Here is a 22,677-nt window from a genome sequence, read left to right on the forward strand (position 1 = left end):
CGCGAAAACTGAGTTGGGCCCTTTAAATATTCGTCCTCTGCCAGTTGGCGCAGCGCTGAGCTGGCCCAGCAGAGGTGCTGGAGAGACGCTGCGAGCGGCCTCTGGCTGGTTCCCCGCGCCTGTGCCCTTCGGTGCGGGCAGCAGCAGCTGCCCCCCAGGACTGCCCCTCTTGGGCGGTTTCACAGCACAGTGCTTTCTGCAAGACACGTCCCCCGAAACAGCTTCCCCTGGCACCTCAGAAGCAGATTTCCAGCAAATTCCAGAGGGTGGATGTCCAGCGATTCCATCAGCATGAAACCACTACCAGCTTGGTGCCCCTCGGGAGCCACAGACGGGGGTGCGGGGGTCGGGTGGGGGGAAGCTCTTTCCTTGGGGCTCAGCCTCAGGCTGGGGGCGTCAGCTGCTCTTGTAGCTGCTAGTCCCACGCCCTCTAGAGTTCTCTTCTTACCCGCCAACCCCGCATCCCCCGATTCTCTGTGTTACACTTAATAATCCTGTATATTAAGCTTGCCCTGATCGAGTCACAGGCACTCACTGCCTTGCAATCCAGCCCTGACTGATACACCTGCTCCTTGGGAAGCCTGGGGCAGGAGAAACAGCTCTGAGAGTGAAAAGCTGAGGGGTGAACCGCCACGCACTTGACACTGTGAGCTGCCATGTTTCGCAGAGCGGACGTCGGCAGAACGAGGGAGGCATTCGAATACCACGTTCACCAACTGCTACTCAGTGCAGGACCCTGGGTTAGAGAAAGGACGAGGCACAGGGAAGAAAGAGTGACCTTTTAGGCACTGACTGGCCAGTTGGAGAAATCAGATATACGCAAACGAGCAGCTCCAGGCAGTAAGTGCTGACAGCTCCCCGAGGTCATGGACAGTAAGCCACGGGTCAGTGTCGGGGCCTCAGGCTGAGAGGCCATGCGTCCCGGCCTTGTCATAAGCAAGAACTAATTATCTGCACAGGCGCTGCGCCACAGAAAACAGAGACCAGGCTCGCTGTAAACCCCCCTCTGCCCCCCAGTAACCGGGTGTTACCCAAGTCCAACATATCGTGGGTCCTGGCTGTGACCAGCCACCTTTTGCTTCATTGTCAAGAGATATGCCAGAGTAAACATTTGGGTAGAGAAAAAGAATTTTAAAACAGAAAAGCCATTTCAGTGTAAGTGTGTCTCTGACAGGGGGAGTCCTTCCTAAAAGATTTTCAGGAAGAGATTAGGGAAACATGGTGACTATAATCTATCAAGGCCAAATAAAAACGCCTTCAATAAAGCCCACTCCACATGAGGCCATTAAGGAAACCCAATCACCACATGGTGGAGAATAAAACCTGTCATTCACTGAAGGACAGAAGAGTGATTCGGGGTAGAGAGCAAGAAGAAAGAGACTGTGCTTGGATCACCACAAGACTGACACTGGGGGAGCCCGGGAAAAGCAGCCCGGGAACAGTAGGGTTCTAATGAACCATCTGTAAAGTGGGAGACAGTATCAAAGGGAGAAAAATAAAATTTTCTAATGATAAATGAGAGTGGTTTTCTAACAAGAATGGACCACGATAGAGGCTAAAGGGGTTGTTTGTAATGAAGGATGTCTATACCAGGATTGAGCCATTGCAGACCAGTCTATGGAGAAGTCCCTTACCCGCACTCCTACAGGGGGAAATGGGGAGCAACAGTGATCACTTATAAAAAGGGGCATGGGATGGGATATGAACCTCACACAGACATCGTGATGAAGTAGTATATAGCAATCGTTGTGGTCAAAATTATAGCAAAAGCTTACTTCTCAGGACTTCCCTGGTGTCACAGTGGTTAAGAATCCGCCTGCCAACGCAGGGGACACGGGTTCAAGCCCTGGTCCAGGAAGATCCCACATGCCACGAAGCAACTAAGCCCGTGCGCCACAACTACTGAGCTTGCACTCTAGAGCTCATGAGCCACACCTACTGAGCCCATGTGCCACAACTACTGAAGCCCGCGTGCCTAGAGCCTGTGCTCCGCAACAAGAGAAGCCACCGCAATGAGAAGCCCGTGCACCGCAACGAAGAGTAGCCTCCGCTCACCACAGCTAGAGAGAGCCCACGTGCAGCAACGAAGACCCAATGCAGCCAAAAAAAAAAAAAAACTAAGAAAAAAAAGCTTACTTCTCTATACAACTTCATTTATCTCTTCTATGAAAATATGCTCCTTTGTTTCTGTGTGAATATTCATGAATCATATATTATAAAATATTTACAACGTCTCCATAATATCACCACATCTTCAGTTATTAAGACCTAAAGTTTTGTATTTCGTAGACCAGTAAAAATTTCAAAAAATTCAAGGCAGACAAAAATAAATAAATAAATTTACCAAAAAAAAAAAGAAAGAAGGGGGGAGGGGAGAAGGGGGAAAGGAAGGAACGGAGGAAGAAACGTAGCATTTAGATTTTTTTTTTACAATAATGAAGACGGGACTAGGCAGAAAGGAAGGCTCAGCATGAATAAACTATCACTTGCACAAGTGTATGTAATAGAAAGACCCTGGATAACACCTACCCAGAGGAAATCATCAAACAGGGATAGAGACACGGAGGAAACAAAGCCTCTGCAGCCAAGAGTGGAGAGTAAACTGCAGAATGTCTGCCCCCTGCCCACCCCCTGCCCACCCCGTGCATTCGCAGGCCCCCTGAACAGGGCACCACCAGCGAGACAGGACAGGCATCTCCGGAGACCAAAGGAAAGTGGAGCTTCTTCGAGCACTGGTCCAGATGTGTACTTTTTAATTAATATATTTAAATCAGATTAAATAGGTACAGGATTCATATGGGCTCCCTCCAGTGGGTCCACAAACACATGAAACACATGAAATCTGCTATCTTTTGCAAAAATAAATGTCTCAATAAATGTTTTCCAAAAATTTAGTTTCGAAGCTATAGAACAGTGGTTCTCAAACTTTTCAGTCTCAGAGATCCTTCTACGCTCCGAAAAATCCATAACATCTTGATTCCTTTGCAAACAGTGATGACGCCTGTGCCACCACCACTCGCCCTGCCTTCACCTCACAGGAAATCACTGTCTTGCTTTCGGTGTTTATCGTTCCCATGTACTTTTTTCACACCTACCTACAAATTTATGTAACAAAAAAACTGTGTGGTACCTACATATTTATGTAACAAAAAAACTGTGTGGCTGTGGTGTGCATGCACGTGTGTGTGTTGAGGAGGAGCTGGAGCTCGTGCACGCAGACAGAGAGCGAGAGGGAAGGAGCACAGACTAAGGGCACAGTGAGAGCACGTATTGTTGGGCACATTTTGAAATACCTATTAGGAAGATATCCTAGTTTAGTATCACTCATAATTTATTTGCTTCTCTCAACGTTTTATTAAAACCTCATCCAAGTTGACATGGTACCTCTAGTTTATTTATGTTAACTGCTGTGAAGCACTCAATGCACACTTAGAGCCCATTGTCCTTTATTTGTAACACCTAAAAGAAAAATGCCAGATCCCAGAGCGCACAATTTGAGAAAGAAAAAAAAAAAAAAAGGAAAACTACCAAATAACTCTACAAAGTGGTGGCAACTACATATACTCCCCGTCGAAGGGTGTAAGATTTATGGTTCCTCTAGATACTCGGTATTGTCAAGATTATTAAATTTTGCTAATCTAATCAGTTTGTAGGAATATCTGGTTGCTTTAATTTGCATTTCCTTATTTACCAATAAAACCGATCCTTGTTTATTGGCTGATCTCATGCTTCTTCCATCAACAGGCTGTTAATGTTCTTTGCCCATTTTTCTTTCTTAAAAAAAAATTACACGATCGATTTATAAAAAGTGTATGTCATTTTAAATAGTAATAAAAGCACATACATGTTTGCTCACCACCCATATCCATTTTCAGAAAAGAGAATAGTACCAAAAACCTTGCAGCCCCTTGCATGCCCGTACCTGATCACAATCCCCTGCCACTCCTTGTAGAGGTAACAACCAAACTTAATGTTTAAATTATTCCCCTGCTTTCCATAACTTGTCCACACATGCACAAACACCAAAATAATATATTGGTTAGCTCTGCCCATGTCTTAAACTTTACATAAATGCAATCATACAATGTACGCTTTTAAAACTTTCTTTGCCTAATGCTACTTTCTATATTCATTCATGTTAATATATTTGATTGTGATTTATTCATTTTCACAAATATATGAATACCATACCATACTGATAGTGCTATGAACATTCTCACTATCTGCTGATAGAAGCACTCAAGACGCATCTGAACTACACACTTGAGAGTGGGGTTCCAGGTGTGGGTTTTATACTCCCTCAGAGCATTCTCACGGCTCCACATATCGGCCAACTCTTGGTATTTCAGATTTTTTCCTACTGGATTCTTTTTATCATACTGAGACCTTTATATTTGATCAACAATAATCCTCTGTTAGTTATATGCATAGCAGATTTCTCCACCCAGCCTGATGCTTGCCTTTTAACTTTGTTTAAGAATTCTTTTATTAGGTGTTAAGTTTTACCTTAACGCAGTCAACTTTAAAATTTTTCTTCCACTAAGGATTTTTCTTGTTTAGGAATTCTCGATTTAAGAGACTGTGTTCTACCCACAAGGTGATAACAATAATCTCTTGTATTTTCTTCTCAAGTTTTGAAGACTTCCTTTTCACAAATGGATTGTGAAACCATCCGGAGTTGAATTTTGCATTTGGTGTGAGGTAGAGACCAAGTGTTCTTTCCTCTACAGACAACTGTCTCAGAGCAATTCATGTGGAATCCATCATCTCCCCACTTATTAACATCACTTCCATTTTATAATGAAAACGAACTCCCAAATATGAGGAGAGCTGTTTCAAAGTTCTCTATTTGACTAAACTTGTGCCAATGCAAAACCATCTTAATAACTGGAGCATTATGAGTCTTGATGCTTGGTAAGGCGTGTCCCCTTACACTGGTGCTCTTAAATTTTTTTCTGGCTATTTGTAAACTTGCTCTTCCTATAAATTTGAAAATCAGTCCTTCAACTTCTCCAAAACACGCAGTAGACATTTTTATTAGATTTACGATGAATTTATAGATTGATTTGGGGAAAGCTGTCATCTTCATGAATCTAGGAACATGGTATATCGTTCCTTTGTCTCTCCTTCCTTTCCTTTGTCTCTTCTTCCTTTACGTCTTTTAATAATATCTGATAATTTTATCTACAAGTATCTTGAACATCTTCTGCAACAATGATACCTAGATTCTTCGAAGTTTTAGTTGATGTTATGAATAAAATCTTTATTCCATTTTATTTTCTAACTGGCTATTACCTGTAGATAAGAAATGTATTTTTGTATATTGTCTTTGTATCCAACAGCACTGCTGAACTCTCTTATTAGCACTAATAATTGATCTGGATATCTATTCAATTTCCTAGGTAGCCCATCATGTCATCCATAAATGAGGCAGCTTTATCTCATGTTTCCCAATGCTTAGATCTTCATTTCTTTCTGGTTTACTGCATAAACTAGAACCTCCCACACAGTGATGGCAAGCAACCCTGAATTGTTGCTAATTTGATGGGACTGTTTATAATGATTCACCACTAATTATGATGTATGCTGTGAGTGCTTGACAAATATCATTCATAATGTTAAGGAAGTTCCCTTCTGTTCCTAGCTTGCTAAAAGTTTTTATCATATTAATGTCATCAAATGCTTTTTTAACGTCCTAAAACATTAAATGCCACCAAATGATTTTCCCACATCTACTGAGGTGATCACATGCTTTTTCCCCTTGTATCAGTTAATATCATATAATGTAATACATGCATAGTAATAATGTGGTAGGACACAATACTCCAACAAATTACATTTGCAAACATTTCATTTAATAATTCTGTACCTGTTCATTAGAAATGAGAATAATCTGTGTTCATAAAGATGAAACCTCTAATATTATCTTTTTTATCTAATTTGTTATTAACAAGTCTAACATGAAATGAGTTTGATAGGTCCCTCTTTTTCTATTTTTTGAGAAAGACTACAAGTCTTTCAGATTTTATAAAACCTCACAGTAAAATCATCTCAGAATGATGGAAGAGAGGCTATTAATTCTAGATTTAATCAGTTTCAGTTTTCTACTGAATGTAACCTGTGCTCACGCTCTAGTGTTTAGTATCTCCCGCCTCCCGTTATTTTTTTAATCTTAACTGTTGTCTTCCCCGTGAAACCAGGGACCTCCTCATGACTGTGTGATACCTTCTTACAGCCCCGGATCCCAGTTCGTGTTCAGCAAATTTTTTTTTTTATTGACTGACTGATCCCAATGTTTTCCTTCAGTCTTTTTCTTCGAACTTTTATTAGGAAAATTTCAAACACATGCAAAAATAGAAAGGATAATGTTGGATTCATCATGTATCCAACACCCGGCTTCAATAATTGACAATTCATGACCAATCCTCTTACATTCACCCCCAGACACCTACCCCCCATTATTTTGAAGAAAATCCAGACATCATTTTGCTCATGTGTATTTCAATATGTATCTCTGAAAGAGAATGACTGTATAAAAATACACTACCATTGTTATACCTTAGAAAAGTAAAAATAAAGAACTCCTTAAATTCAAATATTCAGTTGGTGTTCAAATTTCCAATGGTCTCAAATCTTTTTTTCTTGAAAGGTGTTTTCTCTTGATAGGATCTACACATTGTGATTGAGATCTGTCCTTTTAAGCTATAGGCACCATCTACTGTCTTCCCCTTTTGTTTTCCTTGCTTTTATTTGAAGAAACTGAATCATTTATCCTGTAGAGCAGTGCTTCTCAAACTGTCTACGGTAAAGAGACAGTTTTCGATTTCTAATCGGTCTCGAAATGATACACGGTGCTACTGCACAAAACCACCACCCAGACTGAGCACATGCAGCTCACCAAGAGCATCTGGGAACACCTGGACCAGTCTGCATGCAGAGCCACAGAAGTCCTCTGACAACAGGCTTGACTATGACGGTCTAAACATTTCTAATCACTTACTTCTGATTCTTGTACTTATTTCATTATGCAGATCTCACCTTGAGGAACACTGCTGTAGAATTTCGTCAGGCTGGATTTTGCTTATCACATCTACATGGTATAGTTTAATGTGTTTCTCTGTCCTCTGTATCTCCTATAAATTTGGTTGTTGGATCTAGCTATTTGAACTGATTTAGGTCCAAAGTTTTGGGCAGGACTTCACAGGTGGCATTGTATTCTTCCATCAGGAGACATGTAAGTCTGACTGCCCCGCTTTATGTGATGGTAGTGGCCACTGGTGAACAGTGTTACCACCAGGACTTAATGTCAAACCCCTCTAGTCAATCTGGTTCCCACAGTTTGTTCTCTGGGAGACTCCTAAGGAAGTTCTCCTCTTCTTGGCCCCCGGCTTCCCCCACCGTCTCAGTTTCTGACACAGTGCAGATCTGCCAGCCAGCGGTGAAGCGCTTAGCGAGACGCTGTCAGCCAGGGTGTTGGGGAGTTGTCTGTGGTTTGGGGTTCTGCTATTCCAGGTGCTGTGTCTGTTTTGTAAGACTTGGGACTACTAAAAACTATACAACCCAATTCCCACTTTTGAGAACAATGTTGTTTGCTTTTAGCAGGGTTTTAATTTTTTTTAATAATATATTTAAAACGAAATGTATGGCCCGTACTTTTTTTTTAGCTGCATCCCGTCCATTTTGCTTTATTAATGTTAACTGTGATGGTACAACTTAAGTGGGTCGACCAAGTTCCTACGTAATAAAGTGACTATTTCCCCCATGCCCGAGCAGTTTGAAGTGAGTATTTTCATTGTTGGTGAGTGGTAAGTAACTTCTGATACATCCTAATATTTCTCTTTAACCCATGAATCTATAGTTGTGAATTTTTAGATGGCTGAGGATATGGAAACTTTTAGTATCCTTTTCTTACTGCTTTCTACATCAACTACATTGTAGTCAGGCATGGTTCTATTAATGTTACTGATTCTTTGACATTTGTTTACGACTTCAACTGTCACCTAGTACATGGGCAACATGTTTTTTTAAAATTTATTTATTTATTTATTTATTTTTGGCTGTACTGGGTCTTCGTTGCTGCACGCAGGGTTTCTCTAGTTGCGGCAAGCAGGGGCTACTCTTTGTTGCGGTGCATGGGCTCCTCATTGCGGTGGCTTCTCTTGTTGTGGAGCACGGGCTCCAGGCATGTGGGCTTCAGTAGTTGTGGCACACGGGCTCAGTAGTTGGGGCGCATGGGCTTAGTTGCTCCTCGGCATGTGGGATCTTCCCGGACCAGGGCTCAAACCCGTGTCTCCTGCACTGGCATGCGGATTATTAACCAATGAACCACTAGGGAAGCCCCTTATTTTTTTAAGTTATTCCATGTGACTATATACCTCCAGCTCTTGGGTACAGGATTTATGTATATGTCTGTCTGTCTGTCCAAACACACAGAAATACACACACACACACACACACACACACACACACTTACAGCATTTTAAACATAAACATAATCAAGCCTCTTAACCATATTTTTCAGATTTCCTGTATCTTTACTCACTTTGTCTGCTTAATCCATTGGTTTTCGATTGAGGTCATTTAAAATCTTCTACTATGATTATGAATTTGTCAAACTTAACTTTTATTTCTTCACTTTTGGTTTCTACATTACGGCTATGATGTTGGGCACATTAAAATTCCTAAGTCATAAAGCATCCTGGTCGATGTATTATCCCTCTTTATTCATAGTTAATATTTCTTCCATATATTCTATTCTATCTAATATTAATAATTGCTTTACCAGCTTTCCTTTAGTAAGTATTTGCTTGATATATATTTTCCTGCCCTTTACTCTCAACCTCTGGTATGATTCTACTTCAGGTTTCTCTAATTGAAAAATGTCCAGTCTGATAAGGTATGTCTTTAAATTGGTAAATTTAACACATTTATATTTGTGAATACTGATACATCTTACCTTGTCTCGAAACACAGAAGGGTTTTATTCACAATTAATAGTTAAATAAAATATACATCGTCATAGTTCATCCATTTCTGTGTTTATCCTTGTTCCTTTACCCCATACCTCTCTGTGCACTTTCCTCCTTGCTGAAATATACCATGTAGTGATGAAAACAATGATTACCGAGATTATGAAATAACAGGAAAACTTTAAAGGATGACAATATAGTTTTGTAAATTATATATGTAGCATGATTAAAACTATTGAGAAAAATCCTATTCCTAGGGTAATAAACTGAAAGAAGTAAACAAATGTTTTTGAGATTTAAGATTAGGTCAGACTTAGTACCAACACTATAGCTGAGGCCAGGAATCCACAAAACTCCACCCCTCTCTCTCCAACACCGTTCCTGGAACTAAAGCCCCTCTTGGGTCCCAAGCAGCTCCTCTATGAAAAGCAACAGACCACAGTAGAACAGGTGAAGTTCAGGGTTGACTCTGCCACCAGCTGGCTGGGTAATACTGGGCAAGTCGCTAACCTACTGGGGCCTCAGATTCCTTGTGGCTGAAGTGGGAATAATCTGTCTCACAAGTTTTTATTACGAGGAGTAAACGAAACACGGCACGTGGAATTACTTTATCAAACTATATTCTTAGACACATACGTGTACGTGTGTGTGTGTGTAATCTTTATAACTAGAAGCAGAATCTTTCTAACTAGCGCCTGCTCCCCGCTAAACTGGACCAGACCCCGCACAAGTGTGAAATGAGATGAGGCTAATTCCCTCCCCGCTCCCTGTTTCCCATCGTCTAAGGGAGCCTGGATTTTTTCCACCACTAACACACCAGTGTGTGTCTTGCAGCCTCCTCTCCTCTGCCATTCCCACGGCTTGCAGGCTTACCAACCAGGGAGCACCGCCCTTGCTCATTTTTGTAATGAGATAAACTGGGCTATGCACCTGCCACTGCCGTGACCTGGACGCCCTGTCACTGGTGTCACACCTCCGCTGGCTCATTAGCTGTAGGTGATATTCCATCACTTGGTCATATTTCCCAGACTTCGACCTGTCTTTGTCCATTTCCCTTTTGTTTCCTAATAAATCTGTATCCTTGTTAATAGTTATTACTCCTAACACAGAAAATAGTCAGCTTTCCTAGTAGCAAAAGCGCTCATCCAAGCAGCTCTGGGATCAAGCCTGGGTGGCCTTTTGTGTAAAGCTAAGACCTATTTCTGAATTCCCAGGAAGGCAGCACATCCTGAAGCTAACGGCCCTCTCTCCTAAAACACGACTCATGTAACACAACACACGGCGGTTACTCACCAGCCTGAGGATCCTATACTGTTCCTGCTCATATCCGACAACCCACTAACCTGGTGTTTTGTGGGAAGGAGTTTTGTGACAATTATTCCCCCTGTTTCAGTGAACGTGTTTGGAAGAAGTACTATAGGAGTAATGCCTCATTAATTCCATTTGTTTCTCACATAAAAACGGAGATGGTTTTAAAATATGTTAATGAAAGACAAGTGATACTGCACTTTTTTAGGAAATAGACTCAAGCTTTAAGGAATATTCATAAATTGCCAAAAAAAAGAAAAAAGCTGTGCACAACGTATTAGGACGTCAGCTAACAGGTGCAAGGAGTTGGGTGCTTTTGAGAATGGCCGGAATATCAGATTTCCTGATCAAAAGGCTCTATGCATCCAAACACGTATTTCAAGAAGAGCAATAATGAAAATGTCTCAAAATGAGAAAATGTCAAGCACCCATAAGTGTAAAGCAGGGGACGGTAAGGACAGAGTGCGGGATAAGAAGACAGCTTACAGTCTCAGCCACTAAACCACCAGTCCCCAGGCTACCTAAGAAATTCATTCGCGCCTAACACCGGGAACATGTAATTAACCTCCGCTAACTGAGATGTGGGGTAACCAGACCATGGGTCTCAGGGCTGCATCTTGAGTCATCCGGGACTGGGGGTAACTGTGAGCCACTGACTACCCACTCATAAGGAAAAACCCAGAGACAGGCACGATGGGACTGGAAGGAAAAGGACTGACACAAGGAAACAAAGGCCTGCCAATTTCTGCGGCTACTGACACAACACATCAGCCAGAAAACACTGAGCTCCGCCTACAAAGAGGACGCCAGCCAGGATGGATAACGCACGGGTGCAGAACACGGTCAAGGACCCCGTGGGGCTTGGCTGAGATAAACCGCAGTGGCCTCCACGAGACCACACAGGCCGTCCTCCAAGCCCACGAGGGGCCGCACTCACCTGGTGCCGGGAGAAGAGCCGCACGGCCTCCAGCTGGTGGAACACAGGGTGGTGCTGGGCGTCGATCTGGTCACGCCGGTACACGTCGCCCACCACCAAGAAGGCGTCTAGCCCCGCACGCAGCAGGTCCCACTGGTGCGCGGACGTGTGCGCGCGCAGCATGTGGGTCGCGTTCAGGTAATAGCTGTCGCCCTTCTTCCGGCTGGGGTGGTCGGCCGGGACGAGCAGGCTGTCGAAGTTCTGCCAGGTGGTGACCACCGGGGAGAGGTCGTCATAGACAGAGAAGAGAGGCGTCCCCGAGCGGCCCACGTACTGCGCATAGAAGTGCTGCTTCACCCTCTCCTTGATCAGCCACAGCGGGTGATGTGGCCGGTTGTGCAGGTTCCTGCCGACCCTGGACAGGACCTTGCGGGACAGGTTGCTGTAGCCATCCTGGGGGTAGGACTTGCCCAGCAGCTCCACCGCGCCGCCCGGGGCCCCGAGGGCTCCCCGGGTGGCGGGCTCCGGGGCAGCGGGCCTCGCGCCCGAGGCCTGATGCTCAGGGCCTCGGCAGACCCCGCTGGCCTTCCTCGCCAGGTGGACGCGCACCTGGGCAGCTCTCCTGAGAGCCCAGCAAACCATCGCAGCAACTCCTTTCACGGGTTCTGGAAAGAGCACACACATAAGCACCAGTCATGTTTCACTCTGCAGAAAGTGGGGGGGGGCGGGAGGGCCCTGTCTCCCACCAGCTCCCCACCACCCTACTGATGTCTGCCTCCCCCTCCGCCACTCAGAGAGAACAGCCAATTAAGGAAATCTGCCCAGAGAGGCTTATACCCTCTGCTCCACATCAAGAGAATCACGGACGTCATGCTTAGATCCCTAATCTCTAGCTGTCCTCCCCTGACATTTAGATCCATGAGTGTAACGAAAATTTCCCTTATCAGGTCACATCATGTCCCAGACCCCTCACGCTGAATAAAACTATCAACGTGATGACTTTCTTTCTTTTTTAATTTATTTAATTTTTTGTTTTGTTTTTGGCTGCGTGCGGGCTCTAGTTGCGGTGAGCGGGGGCTACTCTTCGTTGCGGTGCGTGGGCTTCTCACTGCAGTGGGTTCTCTTGTTGTGGAGCACGGGCTCTCGGCACGTGGGCTTCAGTAGTTGTGGTACGTGGGTTCAGTAGTTGTGGCTCGCGGGCTCTAGAGCGCAGGCTCTGTAGTTGTGGCTCGTGGGCTCTAGAGCACAGGCTCAGTAGTTGTGGCTCGCGGGCTTAGTTGCTCCACGCATGTGGGATCTTCCCAGACCAGGGCTCGAACCTGTGTCCCCTGCATTGGCAGGTGGATTCTTCACCACTGCGCCACCAGGGAAGTCCCATGACTTTCTTTTATTTTGACTACTTTTGGGGGTCTCATTCCTTAAAGGAAACCCATGATTACGTCATGTCTCTGAAGGATGGAAGGAGAATGTCTGAAACGCCATCCTGCCCATTTCACCCTCGTTAACCACCAAGCTCTGCTCACTCCTGACAACATGTGACTTCTGATTAGTTCACCATATTACAGGATGACATGAGCAAAGCTTTTCTTTTGGATGTTTCCAATAAAATACACCAATTTAGGTAATCGCTATTTTTATGTGATTTTTTAAAAATAAAAATGAAAAACTTAAGGAAATATTACACAGAGTGATAGACTATACCAGTGGACAGCTGAAATTATTTTTATAGATGCAAATCTTTTCTGTCCTCACATCTGGTCACGTCATTTAAACTTAATACCATTGTAGGATCCCATCAATTACATGTCTCTTTTGTAAAAGAGCAACTTTCTACTGGGCACCCACAGGAAACCAGGAGCAGGCCTAAACTCACTTGGGAAGAGACGCAGAGCAGCCAGGACACAGCGTATTGACCAGATCTTCTTTTTAATGCCCAGAATTTAATAAGAAGAGGACCAGATTTCACAGCTGGAACTCACTCATAGGCTGTTCACATCAAAAATGAGGTGACAAAGATCCAGGTATAGCGGCCCAAACTCTAAGGTACAGGGAGTGTTAAGACAACACTGAAGGATTCTGGATACTTCTCTGCTGGTCCACGAGCAAGTTTAAATTGACTCGGGGATCTCAGGCATGAAGATCTTTAGAGGTCAAATCCCTAGGTTCATAAAAAATTTACCATGAACTTAAATCTGCCAAATAACATCTTCTAAAACGTGGCGTTTTTACCCACTGGGCTACTATAAAGCATACAACCAGGTAGTGATTTGACTTCCAGGACTCTGCAATCATACCAAGAAAATGCCTAACTTCATGCTAATAAACTGCATTAGGAGGGAAGGACATTGCTCCACGCGACCATCCAAAGCACAGCGGGTATGTACCCAACAGCACAGCCCACCCAGCCTATGGAACCGAGACCTCCCAGATCCGAGTTAAACCACACGTGACACCTGGGGAGAGCCCCTTGGTCTGAGACGGCCGTCACGTTAGAAGCTCTCAAAGATACCCAGAAACTCTGTGGGTTTATTCATTTATGGCACTACTTTGTCAGAGCTGTTGCGCAAAGTGTTTTTGGCTGCACTTCAGTGGAAATCCATCTCCCCCCTCCACAGTGCTCAGCGGCCTGTCACTGCAGTGGATATAAATTTTAAATATGCCCGTGCCGCCTCCTGCGTCTCAGCACTAAGTCACGCTGGTCGGTTGTCAGCGACCCAGCTCAGCGCCCTTGGCAAGACACGACAAGCATCTCTCCCTTCCAAAGCCATGTGCTGTCACCAAGCTCAGGATTCTTCCAGGGAAGGTGCTCCTGAGGCCGTATTCATGGGCTGCCGACCCCCCTTTTTTCTGTTTCTGCTCCACACATGCCCATGCCCACCTGCACCCCCAGGCTCTGCTCCCACCGAGGTGCCCCATCCACACGTCCTTTCTTGGTCCTCCTGACCCCACCCCTAGCTTGCTAAGGAAAGTTTACTTTTCTTGTCCTTGTTTTCAGACTTTTTAATCTATCTGCTCAGCCCTCATCTGTCATTTCTCCCCACCCAAAACAATTTGTTTTTTTTTATTATCATCTCTTACAGAGAAAGAATAATGACTATGCTAGATTTCCCACTGCCATCTGAAAAGTAAATGCCTTTCTTCTTTCCTCTGTCAAGTTTCTCTGTGAGAAAGTCCATCTGGAAAATACAGGAGACCCAGAAAGATAACGCCGACCATGGTCCTGCCTCTATGGAAAGTGGTTTTCCATTTCATCCTTCCAACAACTCTGTGAGGCAAGTATTACTCTTATTATTTTACAAAGAATCTAGGCCTCAATTAGATCTTGTAACTTGCAAAACTCATACATCTACCTGTGAACCAAGTTCAGAACTCTGAGCAACTCAATTATTTCTCAGTCAAAACAGACCCAAGACTGTTACATTCAAATTACTTCTCTGTAATTACCTATCTTAACTTCTACCTTAACTGAGCAACTTAGATTATACCTCAATGCATTTTAAATACATGCATGAATAAATCAAAGAAAACACATTCGCTTAGATGGTGGAAATGAAATACCATTCAACTCAGGACCTGCGGGCCCAAACTGCCCATGCCCTGTTTTTGAAAATAACGTTTGGAAGAACCCAGTGATGCCCATTTGTTTACATATTGTCTGTGGAGGCTTTTCCACTACAAAGTCAGAGCTGAATAGTTGACTGTACCGCCCTCAAGGCCTAAAATACTTATTATCTTGTCCTTTACAGAAGAAGTTTGCTGAGCCCTGTTTTAGCTTAACTCACTGAAAAGTTCTTCCACATTACTAAGAATACCTTCTGGTCACAAATATATGTGGATTATAGAGCCGCTGAAAGTAACAAACGTACAAATGTGAATATTAAATGTGTTAACTTTGGCACAGAAGCGATAGTGAGACGGACCATGAAAAGAGTCAGTACAATATCACGGGCAAAGGCCACACTGAGCAGAGACACCCATGGGCTGTAACCCTAGGCCGGCCCCTTGGGCACTCTGTGTATTATCCTTGGACACAGCATTTGACGTTTTTCGGCCCTCAAGCTTCTCATGTATAGATACAGAAAATAATACCTACCTCATAGTAAAAGGATTACACCGCATCCTGTTCATAATGCACTCAACTCATTGTCTAGTACGTAAGACACAAGATAAGTTGAATCAAAGGTTAAAAATGGCCCATAGACTTCTAGAGACCAGGTAACAGAGAAAGCAATACCACTGAGACAGAGAACATGGGATGAATTTTATTTGTTTGTCCAAATGATTTCCACATGTGTGTCTTTGGTTCGAGAGGGAAACAACTTTGGACGTGTTGAAGTTAAGTACGGGTGACAGAGCCATCTTACAATTTCTAGGACCCAGTCTGAGGTTTGCAAATAAGGTAAGAGCTCAGTACTAGCAATGGAGACCTTGGGATTTGTTTGTATAGAGGTAAGAGTTAATGTCGTAAGCATGTATAAGAACCCATTGGAAAGTGAGAGTAACAGCAGAAATGGGCAAAAGACAGAGCTCTTGGCAATTATCCTCTTTAAGAAGGATATATAAAGAGTAAAAGAACCAAAGGGTTCTCACAGAACCTAGGACAGGAAGTTTCTAGAAGGAAACCAAGGTTATTTCTGAACCAAGGGCCGCTGTACATACAATTCTTAATATGCTGTATTATTACCAACTGTCTGTCTTCCTGCTAGACTATGTGGTTCTTGAGAGTAGAAGACACACAACCCCTCTCTTTCCCAAATGACCGCGCACTCAGAGGCTAGCAGTACACCTGACACCAGGCAGAAGAGGAAGGGAGAAGAGAAAGTGGGAAAACAGAAAAGGATGGAAAGGAAATTGGCCAACAGGATCAAATGTAGCAAAGATGTTAGGCAGGGGGCAAAGTAAAGAACTATTTGACAAGACGACCATCAACAGGGCAATTTCAATGGCTGGGTGAAGACAGAAGTCAGATTAAAATGGGTTTACATGAATGGAACATATAAAAATGAATGAGAAAATGGATTAAAAATACTTTAAAACTTCTGAGACCAAAAGAAAGGAAGTTAAGGGAACTTTCAATAGATGACCCCGATCTCCCAAGGAAAGCTTTAGACTTATAAAGAAAAATATTCTGTACAATCTCAACATTCACCAAGTAAATGTTATTTTGTCTGTTAGAATGAATGAATTTTGCAGCGGTTTAAAGTCCTTCCTTCAATCTCCCTCAGTCTTGTGTGTAAAGGAGAAACTAATTAGTGGTAATTTCTCTAAAGCACAGTTAGCTTACCGAAAGGGCCATGGTACCCAAATGTGACCCACATGTTGTTATGGCCATGCAAAAGAGATCAGGTGCGTCCCATTAATCTGCAGAGACAGGGCTGAAACAGCATCTACCCAGAAAAATGAAGCTGGGCCCAGTCAACACACAGCTTATATACTGTACTGGACTAAATAACGGCAGGGAAACAGCCAATTTCCATTAACTTTTGCTCAAAAAGAGCGGGCAAAGAGTGTTTTTGTTCCTGCTGAATGCAAAGAAAATGTCTCTAAAAAGGCCGTTCCCTGTGTCACTGGTGCAGCCTTTCTGGGCAGCCATCTAGCACTAGCAAGAGACTCAAACCTGTTCATACCCTTTGGCACGGTAATTACCCTTCAAGGAATTATCACAAGAAATAATGCAAATTAAGACAGAAGTGAAACACAAAGAAGTTTCATTACAGTGTGATTTATAATACAGAAAAATTACAAACAACATAAACTTTCCCCAGAGAGGGGGATATTAAGTAAATTATAGTAGAACCATACAGTAAAACATTGTGCAGTCATAAAGTGTAATGGTTGCAAAGAGCTTTAATGACATAACTACATACTGACAAAGTGATAAATAGAATATAAAAATGTATGAGATGATCTTAACTATATAAATATATATATATATATATATATATATATATATATATAAATACACACTTACTATATTTAGAAACCGTGGAAGAACTATGTAAGATTCAATGGCTATAATCCCTGGTCCTTATTTTCTACTTTTATAGTTCTAAATTTTCTAAATGGACATCTATTACATTTTTTATTAAACCTGTTATTTTGAAATAGTTGAATTATTATAAGAAAAAGTTATTTAAAAATATGGCGAGTTGAGTTCTAGCCATTTTAAGAGGTTGTATTAAACCCACTTATAATTGTATCAAGAATAATGCCAATATATGGACATGTATACCCTACCAAATGTAAAATAGATAGCTAGTGGGAAGCAGCTGCATAGCACAGGGAGATCAGCTCAGTGCTTTGTGACCATCTAGAGGGGTGGGATAGGGAGGGTGGGAAGGAGACGCAAGAGGGAGGAGATATGGGGATATATGTATATGTATAGCTGGTTCACTTTGTTATACAGCAGAAACTAACACACCATTGTAAAGCAATTATACTCCAATAAAGGTGTTAAAAAACAATAACAAACAAACAAAAGAATAATGCCAATATAAACGTAACGCTGCTGTAGTTTAATTAACTGCATTCAGTGACCAGGTAAGAGATTACTTTTAACAACACAGGTGTCCACTTCGGAAGGAAATGCACAACGTGAGAGCTGTGAGTTTCAGTTTTATCTGAGGACTTACTGAGGACTGTGGTCCAGGAGACATTCTCTCAAGTGACTCTGAGAAGCTGCTTCTAAGAAGCAGAGGGAGAAGCCAATATATACGCAATTTTGGTGAAGGGGTACGTGCAGTCAAGCATACATCTCGCTACAAGGTTACCACTAGTCACAAAGAATACTATTTCAGTTAATGAACTTTAAGTGCTTTTCTAAGTAAGGGAAGATGCAAGAATACAGTTCATAAAAAATTTCACCTGGGGGCTTCCCTGGTGACACAGTGGTTGAGAATCTGCCTGCTAATGCAGGGGACACGGGTTCGAGCCCTGGTCTGGGAAGATCCCACATGCCGCGGAGCAACTAGGCCCGTGAGCCACAACTACTGAGCCTGCGCGTCTGGAGCCTGTGCTCCGCAAAAAGAGAGGCCCGCGCACCACGATGAAGAGCGGCCCCCGCTTGTCACAACTAGAGAAAGCCCTCGCACTGAAACCAAGACCCAACACAGCCAAAAATAAATAAATAAATACTATGACTTGCTGAGGTTCAGATGATGGTTAGCATTAAAAAAAAATTTCTCCTGAAATATTTCTAACTATCTAAGGGCCGAGAGGCCCAAAATATTGCCTGTTTTCCCAGCACACAGAGTGCTTCATTCTGACCTTCACCCTGAATTCCTTCCAGGGTGTACTGTATTGCAATTTTTTTTTGGCTGCATGGCATGTGGAATTTTCCCTGACCAGAGATCGAACCCATGCCCCCTGCACTGGGAGCGTGGAGCCTTAACCACTGGACAGGTCAGCAACTGCAGTGGCTAATGACATGATACTTGTAGAACAGGACGGTGGGCAACATTCTTCGTTTTCCACAGATGAAATGCTTGGCATATAAAAAACTTCTTTGCCTTTCCAAATTCCTTTCCCTAGCTATAAATCAACTGTCAGAAGCACAATGCCAATCAGTCAATGCTTTTCTCCCCCAAGACATTCAGATTTTCTAGGAAATTGATAATACTGGCTCTTATGCCAAACAGATGTTTCTCAATGATACCCGTTAATGAAATCTTTAATACACGTTAAAGCTAAAACGTTACGCTGTCTTTTAGTAAGGAAAAATCTTTCTTATTTCTAAGGAAAATAGTCACTAAAGTTTAGTTCAGTCTAAGCTACTACCTATGCTACATGCGCAGCTCATTGTACGGGGCTGCAAGAGGACCTCAGAAAAGTACAACAGCATGGCTATCACCGCGGTGGTCGTCAGCCGCAACCTGGGCATCTGATGATGGGCCTGGAACATCATTCTCAAATGACGCCCCCCCACCCCGCACATGGCCTTTAGAAAGGCTCGTTTGTCTCCTGACACTTTAATATGGGTTTCTACCCTCATTAACATAAACTCAGGGGTAGTAGAAAAGGGCTTGTTCTATGAATAAAAACAGACACATTTTTCAGGAACTGAGAACAAAACTGACATCATAACAGAAGAATGCCCCTATGCGTTACAGATTACAGTCAGAAGGGTTTTAGGAGCTCCGTGCTAGGAACAATGGAAGAAGACCACAGATATATTCCTTACTGTAAATCCCACTATCACACCTACATTCATGACGTCACCCTCATCCTCATCACTACTCTCCTCACGCTTGTCTGAATTTAATACCATTCCAGCATTTCCGCCTTCATTCAAGGAATGCACAAAGAGGTGCAACATTACCAAATTCAGCTTCTATTCAACTTATTTACTACACTGGCTGATCAACTTCCAGCAGAAGAGAAATGTGGCTAATCTCTTCGTTAGTGACACGAAATCCTTCAATGTCTTCTCTGTGGGTTCACAGTCAAACCTCACTGTGGTCCAAGGTCAGCGCCAAGCATTTCCTAGTGTTGATTTATCAGCCTCATTTCCAGCATTAGCAGCTGCAGAAATAGCATTTCAAGGCTGAGTTCTTTCAGGTCTTGGAACTTCAGGAATCCGTTAACTACAGCAAGCAGTTTTATTTTACTGTGTGATGACTGTATACTTGTTCTTCAGGGACATAAAATTCCTTGGTCACCAGGCTCCGTTACAGATGTCACGCTGTTGAGTAGGCAAATGTCAAAAATACTACTTTTCACAAGAAGTTGAAAGTAAGGCTGTAAGCAACCTTAGGCAGGAAAGAGCTCTCTACGGGGAAGAGGCCCTTTTGACCTGTCCCTAACCTTAAATCAGGCACCCCCATGCTCTACTCACCGCAGGTCCTAGCACACCTTTCAAATCTTTTGACCACACAATACCTTGCCTAACCTGTTGGTTCTTTCCGTAGATCAGAGGACTAGAAATGAAGAATAATTAATTAACAGATGACGAGATCTCTCCCCTAGCTTCCGTTTCAGTAATCTCACGAACAAACTTATGTGAACGAAATAGCATCTAAAGAAAAATCACAAGTCAACAAGCCTGCACACAAGCCTGCAGACAGTGGGGGATGGTGATGACTATGACCCACCATCTCAATGATGAACTGAGATTACTTCCCTTTAAAAACTTTCATGGCCGAGCAGAGTATTTATTCAGATATGGCTTTGGGTGAACACAACCACCTTTCCTGCCCCTCTTGGCTTCCTTCCCAGGACACACACCATGTTTCACTTCTCAGGCACCTACCTGTTAAGGAGTGACCCTAGGATTTTGGGTCCTTCCATAAATAGCATTTTCTTTAATTCTGCTGTATCAATATGGGTACGTTAACAGGCTTTCTGGAATTTTAATTACACGACAAAACAGTAATTGGGTTCAATTAAAGTGTTTTCACCTCTCCTAACTCATAGGTGACATTAATCAGAAGGGAAATGTAATTTAATATGGTGGCGAAATAAAATATATCACGTTATGTTAGTAGAAGCCAGCTCTGAATTCAGGAAAATCTATATCAAAATATTTATACATTTTAGAGAAACAGAGAAGATTAGGCTACATAATGTTTATATAACCTAAACCAAAGGAGTTAAAGAAGCCAAGAGTGCAGTTGAAACTCGGTCAAATAGGGCAAGTGTCTTACAAGCCCAGGCCCGGTCCTGATGGCCCGGCCAGAGCTCTGTCCTCAGGAGAGCGGAACCATAAGGAAAAGGGCCACGTGCACATGAAGCCAGTCCTCAGAGACGAGGCCACACGTTATCTGGCTAGCTCTACCTTGGAGAATAACTAGGGGGCTATTCCGGGAGGGGTCTTGTGCAATACACAATGAATAAGACCACCGAGAGTCCAGTCTGGATGTGCAGAAGAACAGAAGATATTGTTTCTACAAACACTTTAACTAACTGGGCACCAGGAAAACTTATCTCCTGCTGGCTTGGTTGAAGCCAATATAAATTACCTAGATGTTTAACATAGAAATAGTCACACTTTTCGTGCCAAATGAACCTAGTGGTAAGCATCTGTGGACATATACATCTCTCCCACTAGAAAAAAGCCAATAGAGGGTCAAATGGACACTGCGCTTTGAAATCAGTACCTTGCAGTAACATGAAATGCCTAGGAGAATGTTTTAACACACAGTTATACTAAGAGCGTCCCATACTCTTTCCTTGAGTTTTGTCCATTTGGACACAATTATCATTTTTCCCAGCATCTGGTGTGCCTAATTCCTAGCTATGATTGTGGGCACTGATACCAACAACTTTGCTTTTGTACTTTGGGTACTTTAACACTGAAGAGAATAAAGTATAAATAAACTCTTTCCTCTAAAGATTTACCCCGGAGATGCATTTTTCTGATTGATTCAGGAGCACGTAAGTAACAAAAGGGAAGCCCCCAAGGCAGAAAGCTGCAGCTCCAGAAAGCAGGAGGGTCTACTGCTCAGAAATACCAGCAGCCCTTTACCATTCACAAATGCTCTTACTTCGCGCAAATGAACGCAGTTCTTCCCTCCAATGACTACTTATCCACCATCGGTTTCAGCAACGTATTTAAGGCATGGCTTAAAGCCACCAGCACAAAATTGGCACTGGACTTTGCGGCCAGAGGCACATGGCTTCCACAGGTTGACAAGGCCCAGCTGCTGTATAAATGAGCACACCACTTGTCACCACAGTGACGCGAGAACCTGGCAGCTCCGCTCAGAGGGCAGGCCCGACAAGGGACAGGGCTAGGGCCAACTGATCAGAGACCCCGAGAAAGCCCCTGCCACCACAGCCTTCTTTGGTAATAGGCACCTTTGTGTAGATAATGTCTCTGATTAAAATTAAGTCTAAGGGGGAAAAAAAAAATTAAGTCTAAGGGGGAAAAAAGGAGTGAGGAAAGCAATTCTACAGACAATCATTATGTGAATATACAAGGCCATGTTCCCATTCAGAAGAGATGTCTTTTCATCACTGTAATTCAGTGGAGAAATGACAAGCAGTACCATTCTCTGCTCATAAATGCCGTGTTTTCAAGAATGAGAGATTGGAAAGTGTTCTGTCGTGCTGGAAACTTCTTAATTATTCAAGAATGGAGGAGTACTCAAGAGAAAAATCTCTTATGATGGACACAGAAACAAATGGAAAAACACAACTTTTTAAAGGCTTTTAAAAACACAAATCACTGTACTCAGTTCCAAGAGAAATCAGTTTTGCTGTCATAAGTCAAAAGGTTAAAATCTGTAATTAAGCAAATGCATGAGGGAATGACTGCAGACAAAAGACCCTACAAAATTAACTTGAAGGCTGGTTAGTAAGTATCTAAAGATGTCACCATATTTGGAATTGTAGTTAGACTCCCAACCACTCTTTCACAAATTTTCACTTAAGAAAAATATCATGAGTTAAAATTAAGTTCATGTTACCAATACCCATTAGTATGAATGAATACTTCCCTAAATATGCCAGGGAAAAAATTCCTCTCATGCATATAAAAAATAATAC

The 22,677-nt window shown here is 42.9% G+C and overlaps 1 protein-coding gene across 3 annotated transcripts in view; it reads right to left on the reverse strand.

Annotated features, from left to right (window-relative positions):
- FARS2 (phenylalanyl-tRNA synthetase 2, mitochondrial) overlaps positions 1-22,677 on the reverse strand; it is a 383,333-nt gene that overhangs the window by 298,377 nt on the left and 62,279 nt on the right. For all 3 annotated transcript variants that reach the window (XM_060163756.1, XM_060163757.1, XM_060163758.1), the window contains one exon: positions 11,215-11,858. In XM_060163756.1, coding sequence (XP_060019739.1) covers positions 11,215-11,835 — 621 coding nt within the window. In that variant the 5' untranslated portion in view covers positions 11,836-11,858. The remainder of the gene's footprint in view (positions 1-11,214; positions 11,859-22,677) is intronic.

The sequence above is a fragment of the Lagenorhynchus albirostris genome, chromosome 10 (assembly GCF_949774975.1).
Source record: "Lagenorhynchus albirostris chromosome 10, mLagAlb1.1, whole genome shotgun sequence".
Classification (NCBI taxonomy): domain Eukaryota; kingdom Metazoa; phylum Chordata; class Mammalia; order Artiodactyla; family Delphinidae; genus Lagenorhynchus; species Lagenorhynchus albirostris.